Source organism: Salvelinus alpinus, chromosome 3, assembly GCF_045679555.1.
Source record: "Salvelinus alpinus chromosome 3, SLU_Salpinus.1, whole genome shotgun sequence".
In the NCBI taxonomy this organism is placed as follows: Eukaryota; Metazoa; Chordata; class Actinopteri; order Salmoniformes; family Salmonidae; genus Salvelinus; species Salvelinus alpinus.
Genome location: NC_092088.1, coordinates 12338909 through 12357231, shown reverse-complemented (window position 1 = coordinate 12357231; position 18323 = coordinate 12338909). Strand labels below are relative to the sequence as shown.

Sequence of the window (18323 nt, the reverse complement as noted above, 5' to 3'; positions counted from 1 at the left end):
CACAGACACACAGACACACAAAAACACAGACACACAGACACACAGACACACAGACACACAGACACTGCCATGTCAAATGGTGTTAGAGTTTAACAGGTTAACTGGGCTGTATTGTGCTGAATTATTAGCTGTAATAGCTGTCACAGTGTGTGTCTTTATTGAATCAGGTGCAGGTTAATCTGTGTTTGTAAATGGTTGTTTACCCTCCATATTGATTGTGCTCAAATCATTTGCTTCAGTTCAACCTCTAACCAGATCCAGAGGACTCAGTCAGAGGCAGGCCACTGGGCACAGACGTCAATTCAACGTCTATTCCACTTTGGTTCAACTTAATTTCATTGAAATGACGTGGTTGATTCAACCAGTGTGTGCCCAGTGGGTGTGGCCAATAATGTGTAATACATCAAGCTGTCTTCGTGAAGTGATACTGTGAGTGACTTATTCTAAATAAGTCTCTCTTTCTCTGTCCCAATCAAATTAAATTCAGTGGCTTTATTGGCATTCTTTATCAAAAGGAATCCGAGCAATTCATTATTAAACACTCAATCTGTGTATGTTGTTATCATTTGCATATTCTAACATCTGTACATATTTATATTGTATGTACTGTATATTTAGTGTATAATGTTCAACCAGCTGTATATGATTCAACCAACTGTATATGATTCAACCAGCTGTATACGATTCAACCAGCTGTATACGATTCAAACAGCTGTATATGATTCAACCAGCTGTATATGATTCAACCAACTGTATATGATTCAACCAGCTGTATACGATTCAACCAGCTGTATATGATTCAACCAGCTGTATATGATTCAAGCAGCTGTATATGATTCAAGCAGCTGTATATGATTCAAGCAGCTCTCCAATGTGTTCCTTAACTCCTGTGTCTCTACGTGGTTTGAGCGAGCCTCCATGCTGGTGATCCTGTTGAACTGCGTCACTCTGGGGATGTTCCAACCCTGTGAGGACCACGACTGTGAGTCAGAACGATGCAAGATCCTGGAGGTACGTTCTTCATCTCTCCTTTAATCCCTCCCTCCCTCCCTCCATCTCTCTCTCTCTCTCTCCCCATCCTCATATCTCTATTTCCCTCTCTCTCTCTCTCTACATTTACATTTTTTTTTCTTTTTTTTCCCCCTCTCTCTCTCGTGCTCTCTCTCTCTCTCTGTTCCTCTGTCTCTCTCTCTCTCTGTGTCTCTCCCTCTATCTCTCGCTCTCTCCATTTCCAAATGCTTTCCCCTTGATAATATTTTGCCCAAAAGCTCAACATGTTTTTACTCTGTTTTAACTGGTCTGTCTGGAAACAGACAAAAGTAATTATATTTTCTTCGCTGGTTCTGTATGGATCAGAAAAGAGCTCTATTTCTGAGTATTCCTGTCTCTGGTGTAGGAGCGGGAGAAAGGTGGGCTCACTCAAGGATAAGAGATCTGATTTAATTCACTGATATTCTCTTAGCTTTGTTCTACAGATGAATGTACAGCCTAGAGGTTAAACACAACCACCTGTTACACTCTCTCTCCTTCTCCCTCGCTCTCTTTGTCCATCTCTCTTTCATCCTCCCCCGATCCTTCCCTCTCTCACCCTCTCTGATATCAGACAGTGAGCAGCATGTTATAACAGCCTTCACTGAGAGCCAATGTACTCCCCTCCCTTCATGGCCTCCTGAGCCAAGTCTACTGTGTGTATGACTGTGTGTGTGTGTGTGTGGGTGTGTGTGCGTGTCCTTGTGTGTGTCTTTGTGTGTGTCTGTGTACGTGTGCGTGCATCCTTGCCTGTGTCTGTGTGCCTGCGTGCGTGCGTGCGTGCGTGCGTATGTGTGTGTGTGTGTGTGGGTGTGTGTGTGTGCGTGTCCTTGTGTGTGTCTTTGTGTGTGTCTGTGTACGTGTGCGTGCATCCTTGCCTGTGTCTGTGTGCCTGCGTGCGTGCGTGCGTGCGTATGTGTTTGTGTGTGTGTGTGTGTGCGTGTGTGTGTGTGTGTTTAAACCCATCAGTAATGCTGCATGAACTTAAAGAGAACACTAATGACCTGACTGAGCTTTTACAGATCAACATATTGAACTGCTATTCTGAGGTATCAACATGTCCATTAGATTGGCTGGCTCCTCGCCTCACACTGCTGTTGGGCACACCTCCAGCTAGGAGCTTTCCCAGAGTGTTAAAGGGATACAGCTTTTCTCTGCAATACATCCAGACTGGTTAGTTCTGTCGCAAATTTCCCTTTAATAAATAAATTAAGAGTTAGGGCAAAACGTATTGTTTTTACATGGTTGTAATAAGAAGTGTGTGTTTGTGTGTGTGTGTGTGTGTGTGTGTGTGTGTGTGTGTGTGTGTGTGTGTGTGTGTGTGTGTGTGTGTGTGTGTGTGTGTGTGTGTGTGTGTGTGTGTGTGTGTGTGTGTGTGGTTGAAACAACGTAGATAACAACATTCCTCCGGAATATTTTCCTTATTAAAATAGAGCCACTATGTATGCTAATTCTGTCTGTCAGAACTCTGAATTAGATTATCGCAGGGTCACATACTGTCAGCTAGCGTCTGTAGCTAGACACACACACACAAACACAGACACAGGGGTGGACTGGCCATCTGGCATTTCGGGAAAATGCCTAATGGGCTGGTTCATTTTTAGCATAGTGGGCCTGTCTAAATAGTTGTTTTTGTTGCACAAAATTATAATTATCTGGCTAATACTTGGGGCCTCAGGGCAAACATTTGGCCGTGTGAAGGCCTCAAGGAATAAAGGACCTTTATGTTAGAAATGACATATTTCTGGTCCCAGTCCACCCCTGCACAAACACAGAGGCAGGTGTATCTCTCCAAGTCAAACCTGAGAGGAGGAATAACGCAACACTATTACATACTCTTCCTGGGACAATAGACCAATAAATAGAAAATGTAGCTTTAGCTTGGATGCGCACACACACGCACACGCACACGCACTCACACACACACACACACACACACACACACACACACACACACACACACACACACACACACACACACACACACACACACACACACACACACACACACACACACACACACACACACACACACACACACACACACACACACACACACACCGAAGACCTTGATTTGCATCTCTTTCATCTACCAGACATCTGAGTGTGTGTGTGTGTGTGTGTGTGTGTGTGTGTGTGTGTGTGTGTGTGTGTGTGTGTGTGTGTGTGTGTGTGTGTGTGTGTGTGTGTGTGTGTGTGTGTGTGTGTGTGTGTGTGTGTGTGTGTGTGTGTGTGTGTCTCCTCCCGTCTCCTCCTGATACATGAAGCTAAGATAGAGGCTTTCTTATGCTCCTTGCCTGGGGGAACTACAACACTCACACTCTGTAGTTCCCAGAAACCCGTCCTCTGCTGCAGTAACATCCAATCAGAAAATATGTCAGAACACATTCTACCTCCGGCAGTGTGTTCACTGTACAGTATCTGTCTCTGGGTGCATATCTGCGCGAGTGGACTTGTATTGGCAGTGGTGTGTGTGTGTGTGTGTGTGTGTGTGTGTGTGTGTGTGTGTGTGTGTGTGTGTGTGTGTGTGTGTGTGTGTGTGTGTGTGTGTGTGTGTGTGTGTGTGTGTGTGTGTGTGTGTGTGTGTGTGTGCGTGTGTCAGTCCTCTCTCTGTTTTATTGAATGTTATTTTAATACTACACCTAAGGCAGCATGATTGGAGGGGAAATAGAGAGATGAGTAGAGAGAGGGAGTAGAGAGAGGGAGTAGAGAGAGAGAGTAGAGGGAGAGTAGAGAGAGAGAGTAAAGAAAGGGAGTAGAGAGAGGGAGTAGAGAGAGAGAGTAGAGAAAGGGAGTAGAGCGAGAGTAGAGAGAGAGTAGAGAGAGAGATTAGAGAGAGACTAGAGAGAGGGAGTAGAGGGGGAGTAAAGATAGAGTAGAGAGAGAGGAGAGAGACAGAGAGTAGGGGGTAGGGAGAGAATCAGGAGAGGGGGTAGAGAAAGTAGATAGAGGGAGTAGAGAGAAGATAGAGGGTAGAGAGAGTATATCGAGGGAGTATAGAGAGAGTAGAGAGAGAGTAGAGAGAGAGTAGAGAGAGGGAGTAGCGAGTAGATAGTAGATAGAGAGAGTAGAGAGAGGGAGTAGCGAGTAGAGAGTAGAGAGAGAGTAGAGAGAGTAGAGAGAGAGTAGAGAGAGAGTAGAGAGAGAGTAGAGAGAGTAGAGAGAGAGTAGAGAGAGTAGAGAGAGAGTAGAGAGAGAGTAGAGAGAGAGTAGAGAGAGGGAGTAGAGAGTAGAGAGAGAGTAGAGAGAGGGAGTAGATAGGGAGAGGGAAGAGAGAGAGTAGAGAGAGAGTTGAAAGAGAGAGAAGAGACAGGGAGTAGAAAGAGGGAGTAGAAAGAGGGAGTAGAGAGAGGGAGTAGAGAGAGGGAGTAAAAAGAGGGAGTAGAGAGGGAGTAGAGAGAGGGAGTAAAAAGAGGGAGTAGAGAGAGGGAGTAGAGAGAGGGAGTAGAGAGAGGGAGTAGAGAGAGGGAGTAGAGAGAGGGATTAAAAAGAGGGAGTAAAAAGAGGGAGTAGAGAGAGGGAGTAAAAAGAGGGAGTAGAGAGAGGGAGTAGAGAGAGGGAGTAAAAAGAGGGAGTAGAGAGGGAGTAGAGAGAGAGTAGAGAGAGGGAGTAGAGAGAGGGAGTAGAGAGAGAGTAGAGAGAGGAAGTAGAGAGAGGGAGTAAAAAGAGGGAGTAGAGAGAGGGAGTAGAGAGAGGGAGTAGAAAGAGGGAGTAGAGAGAGGGAGTAAAAAGAGGGAGTAGAGAGAGAGTAGAGAGAGAGAGAGCTACAGGCATGCTCAACGTAAACTCCTAGTTTTTTTCTCTGTTGTTTTTTTAAACACTCAGATCTAAAAATAATTCAAGACCAGAAGTGATGAACAACAACTGTATTCAATCAGAATAGGTAAAAACGTTGCGCTTTAAATGAAGAAATATTGACTCTCGCTAGCTAGCGACACAACAAAAACCTAGCCAGCAGGCTACCAAGCTAGCCAGAAAAATGTTGCTAGAACAAACATAGAAAGGGGAGTTATTACACCTACGTACATCAAACGACCAAACTAATGTTGAACATATCTTCAGTTTTTTTGAGAGAATATTTTTTCATTCTTTTTGCTGGTTTTTGAGCGAAATTAGAGCTAGCTAACAACAGCAGAAGACAAACAAAGCTGGTTGCCATGGAAATGGTGCAGCAGCAGAACAGAGTAGCAGCAGCAGTAGCAGAGCCCACAGGCACCGTGTCCCCACTCCCCCATGACACAACGAGGAAAGCTTTTAAACAGAAACTACTAATGGGGAGGCCAGAAACCCTTTTCGAAGACCTCTACAAAAAAGGTGACGTGAGTAATCTCATCTTCCTCACTGACCAGCCAAATGCATGGCGCTCAGCAGTCTGCTGTCACTACTCATCCATAAAGAAAGAGGGAATCTGTAATGGGTGGAAGCTGAAAGTCAAAGAGACAGACGACCCTGACAGCACCTTGATAAAAATCAACCTCTACAAGACTGGGACTGTCATGGTGCAAGGTAACCTTAGGCTGATTGAAACAGACTTTCAGACCATTAAGGAGAGAGCGGAGAGAGAGAAGGACACCACCAGTGACATGCCCTTTCACAAGCAAACTCCACCAGCACCACCCTCACCCCCACTCTCCCCACCCAAAAGGGCACATGCAGCACCTTTCTTCCCATCATAGTGGAGGACACGCCCCAGGAGGAGAGCGACCCCTTCAGTGCAGAGCAGGCTCAGGCCCTCCTCACCACCATGGCTGCCATGAGGGATGAGTTCACCAAAACTGGAGGGGGAGGTGGTCCTGCTCAGGGAGAGCGTGAGCAAACAGCAACCAGACAACCACACCTTAGAGGAGCTCCTAACCAAGGTGAGGACAGAGCAGGACAGCAGCCTTGCAACACAACTGAAAGAGGTTCAGCAAGAGAGAAACGGACTAAAGAGAGAGCTGGCTGATCTAACAAAGGAGGTGAGAGAGCTCCAAAAAGACAGGCAGAGCAACAATAAGGAGCTGACCACACTGAGAGAGGAGCTACAGGAGAGAAAGAGAACAGGAGCAGCTAGATCACAACTCTATGACCTTCCCTCACACAGCAGAGGAGTCCAACTCAACTCGCCAGGCTTCCCCAGCCCTGCCTGCTGCACCCCTCCTCCCCAACCCACAGAACAGCCTCCCACTGACAGTGGCACTGACACAGACCAGCGACACCCCAGCTCCAGCTCCAACACCCACCAGCCCCCTTCCACCCCCTCCAGTCCAGAAGAAACACTGACTGACATCGTTCTGTTGATGGTCTCAAATGGAAAGTTTGTTCAGGAGAATATACTTTTCCCTCGACACAAAAGGAGAAAGGTGTGGTGCCCAACAACGCAGAGTGCCATGGAGCTACTTGATAAGGCCCATCTCGGGTCGCCAAGCCACCTAATCATACATACCGGAAGCAACGACCTGCATGCTCAGCAGGAGAGGGTGGTGACTTCACTACGGGGAGTGATTGAGAAGGCCTCCGCAATCTTCCCCAACTCAAGGATCATGGTGTCAACCCTTCTACAGAGGAAGGACTTCCATCCTGCCACAATCCAAAGAATAAACGCCAGCCTCTCCCTGGACTGTGCACTTTGACCTGGCCCACCACCCCACCCTCGATCTGGACTGTCTCTATGACCATGTTCACCTGTACAGGAGACAACACCCCTGGACCAGCACCTTGGACCCCCCAGCCAAGGCCACAGCATCACCAACCTCAATGCCCACCACAGCCAGCACAGCATAGACCACCCCAGCCCGGGCTTCAGACCCACCCAGACAAGGTCTACCACTCCCCTCCCCCCCACCGCAGACCCACACCTAGAGGGGCCACAGCCCGGCAGGCAGAGCTACTCACAGTCTGTGAGAGGAGCAACTGGCCCAGCTCCTACCAACGAAATGAGTGACTTTAAACACATGCTGAGTCTACCATGCTCACATGTGATAGGTCGAGGGTCATGATAAGATGAGCACAAGAACTCCACCCTCCTCACACTACATCCACCCAAGTGGCATGACACAAATGCTACCTTAAATGATGAACAAATCATATATGCATTATGTTAATTGAAAAATCCTATTTTAATAGTTCTTGTTGGATTGTGAGTGTTTATCTCATTTTGAAGGTAAAGAAAAAACGTTTATGAAATATTTTTACGATGAATGTTAGAATTTACAAGGTTCAAAGTTCTCTGCTTTTGGGCTAAAGAGCAGAAACCCAGACTTCCTGAAAGAAATTGATGATGTTGATATTGTAGTACTACAGGAAACATGTTGCAGAAGTGATGTTTCCACTGGCTGTCCACTAGGTTATTGGGAGATAATCATACCATCCACTAAATTAAAAGGAATCAGACAGGGCAGAGACTCAGGGGGAATGCTAATATGGTATAAATCTGAACTAATTAATTCAATCGAAACAGGAAAATTGTCTATCTGATTTAAAGTCAACAAGCAGGCTTTATCTTAACAGATAAAAAAGTATTCCTCTGTGCCACATACATTCCCCCCTCAGAGTCACCCTACTTCAATGAAGAGAGCTTCTCCATTCTAGAGCGGGAGATGAGTCACTTTCAGGCCCAAGGCAACGTACTGGTCTGTGGAGACCTGAATGCTAGAACAACAGAAGAACTAGACACTATTAACAGTCATGGGGACAAACACCTACCGGGAAGCAACAACCTTTTTCTCCCCACATACCCGCCCAGAAACAACTCTTACAAAGTGAGAAACTAAAACGGAGTACAGCTCCTGAAGCTCTGTCGAACACTGGGTCTGCAAATAGGCAATGGAAGGCTAAAAGGGGACTTTTTTCGTAGGTATACCTACAGCTCATCCCTTGGCAGCAGCACTGTAGACTACTTTATCACAGACCTCAACCCAGAGTCTCTCAGAACCTTCACAGTCAGCCCACTAACACCTCTCTCGGACCACAGTAAAATCACAGTGTATCTGAGAAGAGCGGAACCCAACCATGAAGCATCACGGCCCAATAAATGACATGGTACTAAACAGGCCTATAGATGGAGTGCAAACAGTACAGAAATCTACCAAAAAGCAATTAGTAGCAAGAATAGCAAGAATAAACGCCAGCCTCTCCCTGGACTGTGCACTTTGACCTGGCCCACCACCCCACCCTCGATCTGGACTGTCTCTATGACCATGTTCACCTGTACAGGAGACAACACCCCTGGAACAGCACCGTGGACCCCCCAGCCAAGGCCACAGCATCACCAACCTCAATGCCCACCACAGCCAGCACAACACAGACCACCCCAGCCCAGCTTCAGACCCACCCAGACAAGGTCTACCACTCCCCTCCCCCCCACCGCAGACCCACACCTGGAGGGGCCACAGCCCGGCAGGCAGAGCTACTCACAGTCTGTGAGAGGAGCAACTGCCCCAGCCCCTACCAACGACATGAGTGACTTTAAACACATGCTGAGTCTACCATGCTCACATGTGATAGGTCGAGGGTCATGATAAGATGAGCACAAGAACTCCACCCTCCTCACACTACATCCACCCAAGTGGCATGACACAAATGCTACCTTAAATGATAAACAAATCATATTTGCATTATGTTAATTGAAAAATCCTATTTTAATAGTTCTTGTTGGATTGTGAGTGTTTATCTCATTTTGAAGGTAAAGAAAAAAACGTTTATTGAATATTTTTTTATATTTTTACGTTGCATGTTAGAATTTACAAGGTTCAAAGTTCTCTGCTTTTGGGCTAAAGAGCAGAAACCCAGACTTCCTGAAAGAAATTGATGATGTTGATATTGTAGTACTACAGGAAACATGGTGCAGAGGTGATGTTTCCACTGGCTGTCCACTAGGTTATAGGGAGATAATCATACCATCCACTAAATTAAAAGGAATCAAACAGGGCAGAGACTCAGGGGGAATGCTAATATGGTATAAATATGAACTAATTCATTCAATCGAATTGATCAAAACAGGAAAATTGTCTATCTGATTTAAAGTCAACAAGCAGGCTTTATCTTAACAGATAAAAAAGTATTCCTCTGTGCCACATACATTCCCCCCTCAGAGTCACCCTACTTCAATGAAGAGAGCTTCTCCATTCTAGAGCGGGAGATGAGTCACTTTCAGGCCCAAGGCAACGTACTGGTCCGTGGAGACCTGAATGCTAGAACAACAGAAGAACTAGACACTATTAACAGTCATGGGGACAAACACCTACCGGGAAGCAACAACCTTTTTCTCCCCACATACCCGCCCAGAAACAACTCTTACAAAGTGAGAAACTAAAACGGAGTACAGCTCCTGAAGCTCTGTCGAACACTGGGTCTGCAAATAGGCAATGGAAGGCTAAAAGGGGACTTTTTTCGTAGGTATACCTACAGCTCATCCCTTGGCAGCAGCACTGTAGACTACTTTATCACAGACCTCAACCCAGAGTCTCTCAGAACCTTCACAGTCAGCCCACTAACACCTCTCTCGGACCACAGTAAAATCACAGTGTATCTGAGAAGAGCGGAACCCAACCATGAAGCATCACGGCCCAATAAATGACATGGTACTAAACAGGCCTATAGATGGAGTGCAAACAGTACAGAAATCTACCAAAAAGCAATTAGTAGCAAAAATAGCAAGAATAAACGCCAGCCTCTCCCTGGACTGTGCACTTTGACCTGGCCCACCACCCCACCCTCGATCTGGACTGTCTCTATGACCATGTTCACCTGTACAGGAGACAACACCCCTGGAACAGCACCGTGGACCCCCCAGCCAAGGCCACAGCATCACCAACCTCAATGCCCACCACAGCCAGCACAACACAGACCACCCCAGCCCAGCTTCAGACCCACCCAGACAAGGTCTACCACTCCCCTCCCCCCCACCGCAGACCCACACCTGGAGGGGCCACAGCCCGGCAGGCAGAGCTACTCACAGTCTGTGAGAGGAGCAACTGCCCCAGCCCCTACCAACGACATGAGTGACTTTAAACACATGCTGAGTCTACCATGCTCACATGTGATAGGTCGAGGGTCATGATAAGATGAGCACAAGAACTCCACCCTCCTCACACTACATCCACCCAAGTGGCATGACACAAATGCTACCTTAAATGATAAACAAATCATATTTGCATTATGTTAATTGAAAAATCCTATTTTAATAGTTCTTGTTGGATTGTGAGTGTTTATCTCATTTTGAAGGTAAAGAAAAAAACGTTTATTAAATATTTTTTTATATTTTTACGTTGCATGTTAGAATTTACAAGGTTCAAAGTTCTCTGCTTTTGGGCTAAAGAGCAGAAACCCAGACTTCCTGAAAGAAATTGATGATGTTGATATTGTAGTACTACAGGAAACATGGTGCAGAGGTGATGTTTCCACTGGCTGTCCACTAGGTTATAGGGAGATAATCATACCATCCACTAAATTAAAAGGAATCAAACAGGGCAGAGACTCAGGGGGAATGCTAATATGGTATAAATATGAACTAATTCATTCAATCGAATTGATCAAAACAGGAAAATTCTCTATCTGATTTAAAGTCAACAAGCAGGCTTTATCTTAACAGATAAAAAAGTATTCCTCTGTGCCACATACATTCCCCCCTCAGAGTCACCCTACTTCAATGAAGAGAGCTTCTCCATTCTAGAGCGGGAGATGAGTCACTTTCAGGCCCAAGGCAACGTACTGGTCTGTGGAGACCTGAATGCTAGAACAACAGAAGAACTAGACACTATTAACAGTCATGGGGACAAACACCTACCGGGAAGCAACAACCTTTTTCTCCCCACATACCCGCCCAGAAACAACTCTTACAAAGTGAGAAACTAAAACGGAGTACAGCTCCTGAAGCTCTGTCGAACACTGGGTCTGCAAATAGGCAATGGTAGGCTAAAAGGGGACTTTTTTCGTAGGTATACCTACAGCTCATCCCTTGGCAGCAGCACTGTAGACTACTTTATCACCGACCTCAACCCAGAGTCTCTCAGAACCTTCACAGTCAGCCCACTAACACCTCTCTCGGACCACAGTAAAATCACAGTGTATCTGAGAAGAGCGGAACCCAACCATGAAGCATCACGGCCCAATAAATGACATGGTACTAAACAGGCCTATAGATGGAGTGCAAACAGTACAGAAATCTACCAAAAAGCAATTAGTAGCAAAAAAATACAATCTCTCCTGGACAACTTTTTAGCCTTAACATTCTCCTACAGCAATGAAGGTGTACATTTGGCCCTTTGGAACATACACTTTATATTTGACAAATTGGCCTCCTTGGCTAATCTAAAGAAGCATAATAGCAAACCAAAAAATGGTTTGATAATGATTGCAAAAATCGAAGAAAGTAATTGAGAAATATATCTAATCAAAAACAGAGATCCAGACAACAACAATATACGCCTTCAATATGGTGAAACACTGAAGCAATACCACAAGGACAAGAAAAGAACAGCATATTAGAAATAAGATGAATGTAATTGAGGAATCCATGGAATCAAACCACTTCTGGGAGAATTGGAATAAATTAAACAAACCTCATCATGAGGAATTGGCTATCCAAAATTGGGATGTGTGGAGAAATCACTTTGCAAACCTCTACAGCAATATAACAAAGAGGCCAGATCAAAAGGGTATACAAGAAAAATTACAAATCCTTGAATCAGCAGTCAAAGACTATCAGAATCCTGTGGATACCCCACTTATTGGACAAACTATGCACTCTCCAACCCAAAAAGGCCTGTGGTGCTGATGTTATTTTCAATTAAATGATCAAATATACAGACCACAAATTCAAATTGGCTATACTCAAACTCTTCAACATCATCCTCACTGCAGGTATTTCCCCCGATATTTGGAACCAAAGATTGATCACACCAATCTATGAAGATGGAAACAAATTTGACCCATATACACTACCGGTCAAAGTTTTAGAGCATCTACTCATTCAAGGGTTTTTCTTTATGTTTTACTATTTTCTACAATGTAGAATAATAGTGAATACATCGAATCTATAAAATAAGACATACAGTTTGGAATCATGTAGTAACCCAATTTTTCTTTTAACAAATCAAAATATATTTAATATTTGAGATTCTTCAAATAGCCACCCTTTGCCTTGATGACAGCTTTGCACATTCTTGGCATTCTCTCAACCAGCTTCACCTGGAATGCTTTTCCAACCGTCTTGAAGTACTTGTTGGCTGATTTTCTTTCACTCTGTGGTCCGACTCATCCCAAACCATCTCAATTGGGTTGAGGTCGGGGGATTGTGGAGGCCAGGTCATCTGATGCAGCACATCATCACTTTCCTTCTTGGTAAATTAGCCCTTACACAGCCTGGAGGTGTGTGGACTTCAGGAAACAGCAGAGGGAGCACCCCCCTATCCACATTGATGGGACAGCAGTGGAGAAGGTGTACACATCACTGACAAACTGAAATGGTCTACCCACACAGACAGTGTGGGGAAGAAGGCGCAACAGTGCAGTACAGGTGCATCAAAGCTGGGACCGAGAGACTGAAAAACAGCTTCTATCTCAAGGCCATCAGACTGTTAAACAGCCATCACTAGCACAGAGAGTCTGCTGCCTACACACAGACTTGATATCATTGGCCACTTTAATAAATGGATCAATAGTCACTTTAATAATGACACTTTAATTATGTTTACATATCTTGCATTACTCATCTCATATGTACATATTGTATTCCATACTATCTATTGCATCTTGGCCTATGCCGCTATGTCATTGATCATCCATATATTTATATTTATATATTCTTATTCCATTCCATTCCTTATTCCACTAGGTATTTGTTGTGGAATTGTTAGATATTACTTGTTAGATATTGCTGCACTGTTGGATCTAGAAGCACAAGAGTTTCGCTACACTCACAATAACATCTGCTAACCATGTGTATGTGACCAATAAAATTAGATTTTTGGGTCATTGTCCTGTTGAAAAACAAATGATAGTCCCACTAAGCCCAAACCAGATGAGATGGCGTATCGCTGCAGAATGCTGTGTTAGCCATGCTGGTTAAGTGTGCTTTGAATTCTAAATAAATCAGAGACAGTGTCACCAGCAAAGCACCCCCGCACCATCACACCTTCTCGTCCATGCTTTATGGTGGGAAATACACATGTGGAGATCATCTGTTCACCCACACCGCGTCTCACAAAGACATGGCAGTTGGAACCAAAAATCTCCAATTTGGACTCCACACCAAAGGACAAATTTCCACCGGTCTAATGTCCATTGTTTGCGTTTCTTGGCCCAATCAAGTCTCTTCTTCTTGTTGGTGTCCTTTAGTAGTGATTTATTTGCAGCAATTTGACCATGAAGGCCTGATTCACACAGTCTTCTCTGAACAGGTGATGTTGAGATGTGTCTGTTACTTGAACTCTGTGAAGCAATTTCTGAGGCTGGTAACTCTAATGATCTTATCCTCTGCAGCAGAGGTAACTTTGTGTCTTCCATTCCTGTGGTGGTCCTCATGAGAGCCAGTTTCATCATAGTGCTTGATGATTTTTTCGACTGCACTTGAAGAAACTTTCAAAGTTCTTGAAATGTTCCAGATTGACGGACCTTCATGTCTTTCAGTAATGATGGACTGACATTTCTCTTTGCTTATTTGAGCTGTTCTTGCCATAATATGGACTTAGAGCTATCTTCTGTATACCCCCCTACCTTGTCACAACACATCTGATTGATTGAAATGCATTCAGAAGGAAAGAAATATGCACAAATTAACTTTTAAGAAGGCACACCTTTTAAATGAAATGCATTCCAGGTGACTACCTCGTGAAGCTGGTTGACAGAATGCTAAGAGTGTCAAAAGAAGAATATCAGTTATATCAGTTATATCAATTGAAGAATATCAATTATAAATTACATTTTGATTTGTTTAACACTTTTTGGTTACTACATGATTCCATATGTGTTATTTCTTAGTTTAGATGTCTTCACTATTATTCTACAGTGTAGAAAATAGTATGAATAAAGAAAATCCCTTGAATGAGTAGGTGTTGTAAAACTTTTGACCGGTAGTGTAATTACAGAGGAATTTGCGTTAAAAGCAACTTGGGGAAAATTCTCTGCGGTATCATAAATAGCAGATTACATAATTTCTTTGATGAACACAACGTCCTGAGCAGAAGCCAGATTACATTTTCTATCTTACAACAGACCACAATAAAACCCTCCACACTCTAATTGACAAACAAGTAAATGAAAACACAATCTAGGCACAATCTACTTGTGTTTTGTAGACTTCAAGAAAGCATTTGATTCAATTTGGCACAAAGGTATTTTTATAGACTAATAGAAAGTGGTACTGGAGTGAAAACATATGATGTTATTAAATCAATGTACACTAAAAACAAATGTGCTGTTAAAATAGGCACCAGGGAAACAGATGTCTCAGGGACTTGGAGTGAAACAGGGCACCCCAATAAGTCCAACACTATTTAACATCTACATTATTGAATTGGCAAAAACATTAGAAGAATCAGCAGCACCTGGTCTCATCCTACACAACACTGAAATCAAGTGTCTGCTGTATGCAGATGACCTGGTGCTGCTGTCTCCCTCTAAGGAGGAGTTACAGCAGCATCTAGATCATCTGCACCGGTTCTGTCAGACCTGGGCTCTGACCGTTAATCACAGGTTCTGTCAGAACTGGGCTCTGACCGTTAATCACAGGTTCTGTCAGACCTGGGCTCTGACCGTTAATCACAGGTTCTGTCAGAACTGGGCTCTGACCGTTAATCACAGGTTCTGTCAGACCTGGCCTCTGACCGTTAATCACAGGTTCTGTCAGACCTGGCCTCTGACCGTTAATCACAGGTTCTGTCAGACCTGGCCTCTGACCGTTAATCACAGGTTCTGTCAGACCTGGGCTCTGACCGTTAATCACAGGTTCTGTCAGAACTGGGCTCTGACCGTTAATCACAGGTTCTGTCAGACCTGGCCTCTGACCGTTAATCACAGGTTCTGTCAGACCTGGGCTCTGACCGTTAATCACAGGTTCTGTCAGAACTGGGCTCTGACCGTTAATCACAGGTTCTGTCAGACCTGGCCTCTGACCGTTAATCACAGGTTCTGTCAGACCTGGGCTCTGACCGTTAATCACAGGTTCTGTCAGAACTGGGCTCTGACCGTTAATCACAGGTTCTGTCAGACCTGGGCTCTGACCGTTAATCACAGGTTCTGTCAGAACTGGCCTCTGACCGTTAATCACAGGTTCTGTCAGACCTGGGCTCTGACCGTTAATCACAGGTTCTGTCAGACCTGGGCTCTGACCGTTAATCACAGGTTCTGTCAGAACTGGGCTCTGACCGTTAATCACAGGTTCTGTCAGACCTGGGCTCTGACCGTTAATCACAGGTTCTGTCAGACCTGGGCTCTGACCGTTAATCACAGGTTCTGTCAGACCTGGGCTCTGACCGTTAATCACAGGTTCTGTCAGACCTGGGCTCTGACCGTTAATCACAGGTTCTGTCAGACCTGGGCTCTGACCGTTAATCACAGGTTCTGTCAGACCTGGGCTCTGACCGTTAATCACAGGTTCTGTCAGACCTGGGCTCTGACCGTTAATCACAGGTTCTGTCAGACCTGGGCTCTGACCGTTAATCACAGGTTCTGTCAGACCTGGGCCTCTGACCGTTAATCACAGGTTCTGTCAGAACTGGGCTCTGACCGTTAATCACAGGTTCTGTCAGAACTGGGCTCTGACCGTTAATCACAGGTTCTGTCAGAACTGGGCTCTGACCGTTAATCACAGGTTCTGTCAGAACTGGGCTCTGACCGTTAATCACAGGTTCTGTCAGAACTGGGCTCTGACCGTTAATCACAGGTTCTGTCAGAACTGGGCTCTGACCGTTAATCACAGGTTCTGTCAGAACCTGGGCTCTGACCGTTAATCACAGGTTCTGTCAGACCTGGGCTCTGACCGTTAATCACAGGTTCTGTCAGAACTGGGCTCTGACCGTTAATCACAGGTTCTGTCAGAACTGGGCTCTGACCGTTAATCACAGGTTCTGTCAGAACTGGGCTCTGACCGTTAATCACAGGTTCTGTCAGAACTGGGCTCTGACCGTTAATCACAGGTTCTGTCAGAACTGGGCTCTGACCGTTAATCACAGGTTCTGTCAGACCTGGGCTCTGACCGTTAATCACAGGTTCTGTCAGACCTGGGCTCTGACCGTTAATCACAGGTTCTGTCAGAACTGGGCTCTGACCGTTAATCACAGGTTCTGTCAGACCTGGGCTCTGACCGTTAATCACAGGTTCTGTCAGAACTGGGCTCTGACCGTTAATCACAGGTTCTGTCAGACCTGGGCTCTGACCGTTAATCACAGGTTCTGTCAGACCTGGGCTCTGACCGTTAATCACAGGTTCTGTCAGACCTGGGCTCTGACCGTTAATCACAGGTTCTGTCAGACCTGGGCTCTGACCGTTAATCACAGGTTCTGTCAGAACTGGGCTCTGACCGTTAATCACAGGTTCTGTCAGACCTGGGCTCTGACCGTTAATCACAGGTTCTGTCAGACCTGGGCTCTGACCGTTAATCACAGGTTCTGTCAGACCTGGGCTCTGACCGTTAATCACAGGTTCTGTCAGACCTGGGCTCTGACCGTTAATCACAGGTTCTGTCAGACCTGGGCTCTGACCGTTAATCACAGGTTCTGTCAGAACTGGGCTCTGACCGTTAATCACAGGTTCTGTCAGACCTGGGCTCTGACCGTTAATCACAGGTTCTGTCAGACCTGGGCTCTGACCGTTAATCACAGGTTCTGTCAGAACTGGGCTCTGACCGTTAATCACAGGTTCTGTCAGAACTGGGCTCTGACCGTTAATCACAGGTTCTGTCAGAACTGGGCTCTGACCGTTAATCACAGGTTCTGTCAGAACTGGACTCTGACCGTTAATCACAGGTTCTGTCAGAACTGGGCTCTGACCGTTAATCACAGGTTCTGTCAGAACTGGGCTCTGACCGTTAATCACAGGTTCTGTCAGAACTGGGCTCTGACCGTTAATCACAGGTTCTGTCAGAACTGGGCTCTGACCGTTAATCACAGGTTCTGTCAGAACTGGACTCTGACAATTAATTAAAAAATATATATATAATGATGTTCCAAAAAAGGTCCAGAAATCAGGATGACAAATATAAATTATATTTGGACACAGTTCTATTAGAACACACCAAAAACTACACGTATCTAGGACTAAATATCAGCAACACAGGTAGCTTTCACATGGCTGTGAACGAGCTGAGAGACAAAGCAAGAAGAGCATTCTATGCCATTAAAAGGATAATTAAAATTCCAATTAGAATCTGGCAGAACAAAATCTAATCAGTTATTGAACCAATTGCTCTATATGGCAGCGAAGTATGGGGTCCGCTGTCTAATAATGAATTTACCAAATGGGACAAACATCCAATCGAAATACTGCATGCAGAGTTTTGCAAGACTGTATTGCAAGTGGAAAGAAAACCTCCAAATAACGCATGTAGAGCAGAATTTGGCCAATACCCCCTCCTTATTGGCCAATACCTCCTCCTTACTCGAACAAAGAGCCATCACATTTTACAAACATCTAAAAACAAGTGACCCCAAAACATTCCATCACACAGCTCTACAATGTCAAGAGATGAAACAAGAGAAGAGTCCCCTCAGCCAGCTGGTTCTGAGGCTCATTTCACCAACCCAAACCAACCCCATAGAGCCTCAAGACATCACTCAGAAAATCTGGCCCAAACAAATCATCACAAAACAAAAAGAAAAATATATCACCTATTGGAAAGACAACACAAAAAATCTAAGTAAACTTCAGTGCTATTTGGCCCTAAACAGACAGTACATGGTGGCAGACTATCTGACCACTGTGACTGATAGAAAACTGAGGAAAACACAGACTAGGTACAGACTCAGTGAGAACAGTCTGGCTATAGAGACTGGTCGTCACAGACAAACCTGGCTGCCCAGAGAGGACAGGCTGTGCTCACTCTGCTCCAGGGGAGAGGTAGAGACAGAGCTGCATTTCCTATTACACTGTGACAAATACTCAGACCTAAGAGAATATTTATTTCCCCAAATTATCATTCAGTACAAAGAATTTGAAACTATATAATATATAATATTTATTGGGTGAAAAGCCAACATTTGGGACAGCCAGTGAAAAAGTGCAATGTAATGTCAATAGTATTTTCCATTTAGTTTTGTTTTGTCTTTCATACCATGTCATGTGTCTTCTCAGTCATGTTGAGACTGGTCTCCTACTAT

The 18323-nt window shown here is 44.8% G+C and overlaps 1 protein-coding gene across 1 annotated transcript in view; it reads left to right on the top strand.

The window, feature by feature from the left end:
* The first annotated feature begins 904 nt into the window (after positions 1–904).
* LOC139570030 (voltage-dependent T-type calcium channel subunit alpha-1G-like) overlaps positions 905–18323 on the top strand; it is a 253614-nt gene continuing 236195 nt past the window's right edge. Inside the window, 1 exon segment of the mRNA XM_071391473.1 lies at positions 905–1011. Within this exon segment, the coding sequence (XP_071247574.1) occupies positions 919–1011 (93 nt within the window). The 5' untranslated portion in view covers positions 905–918.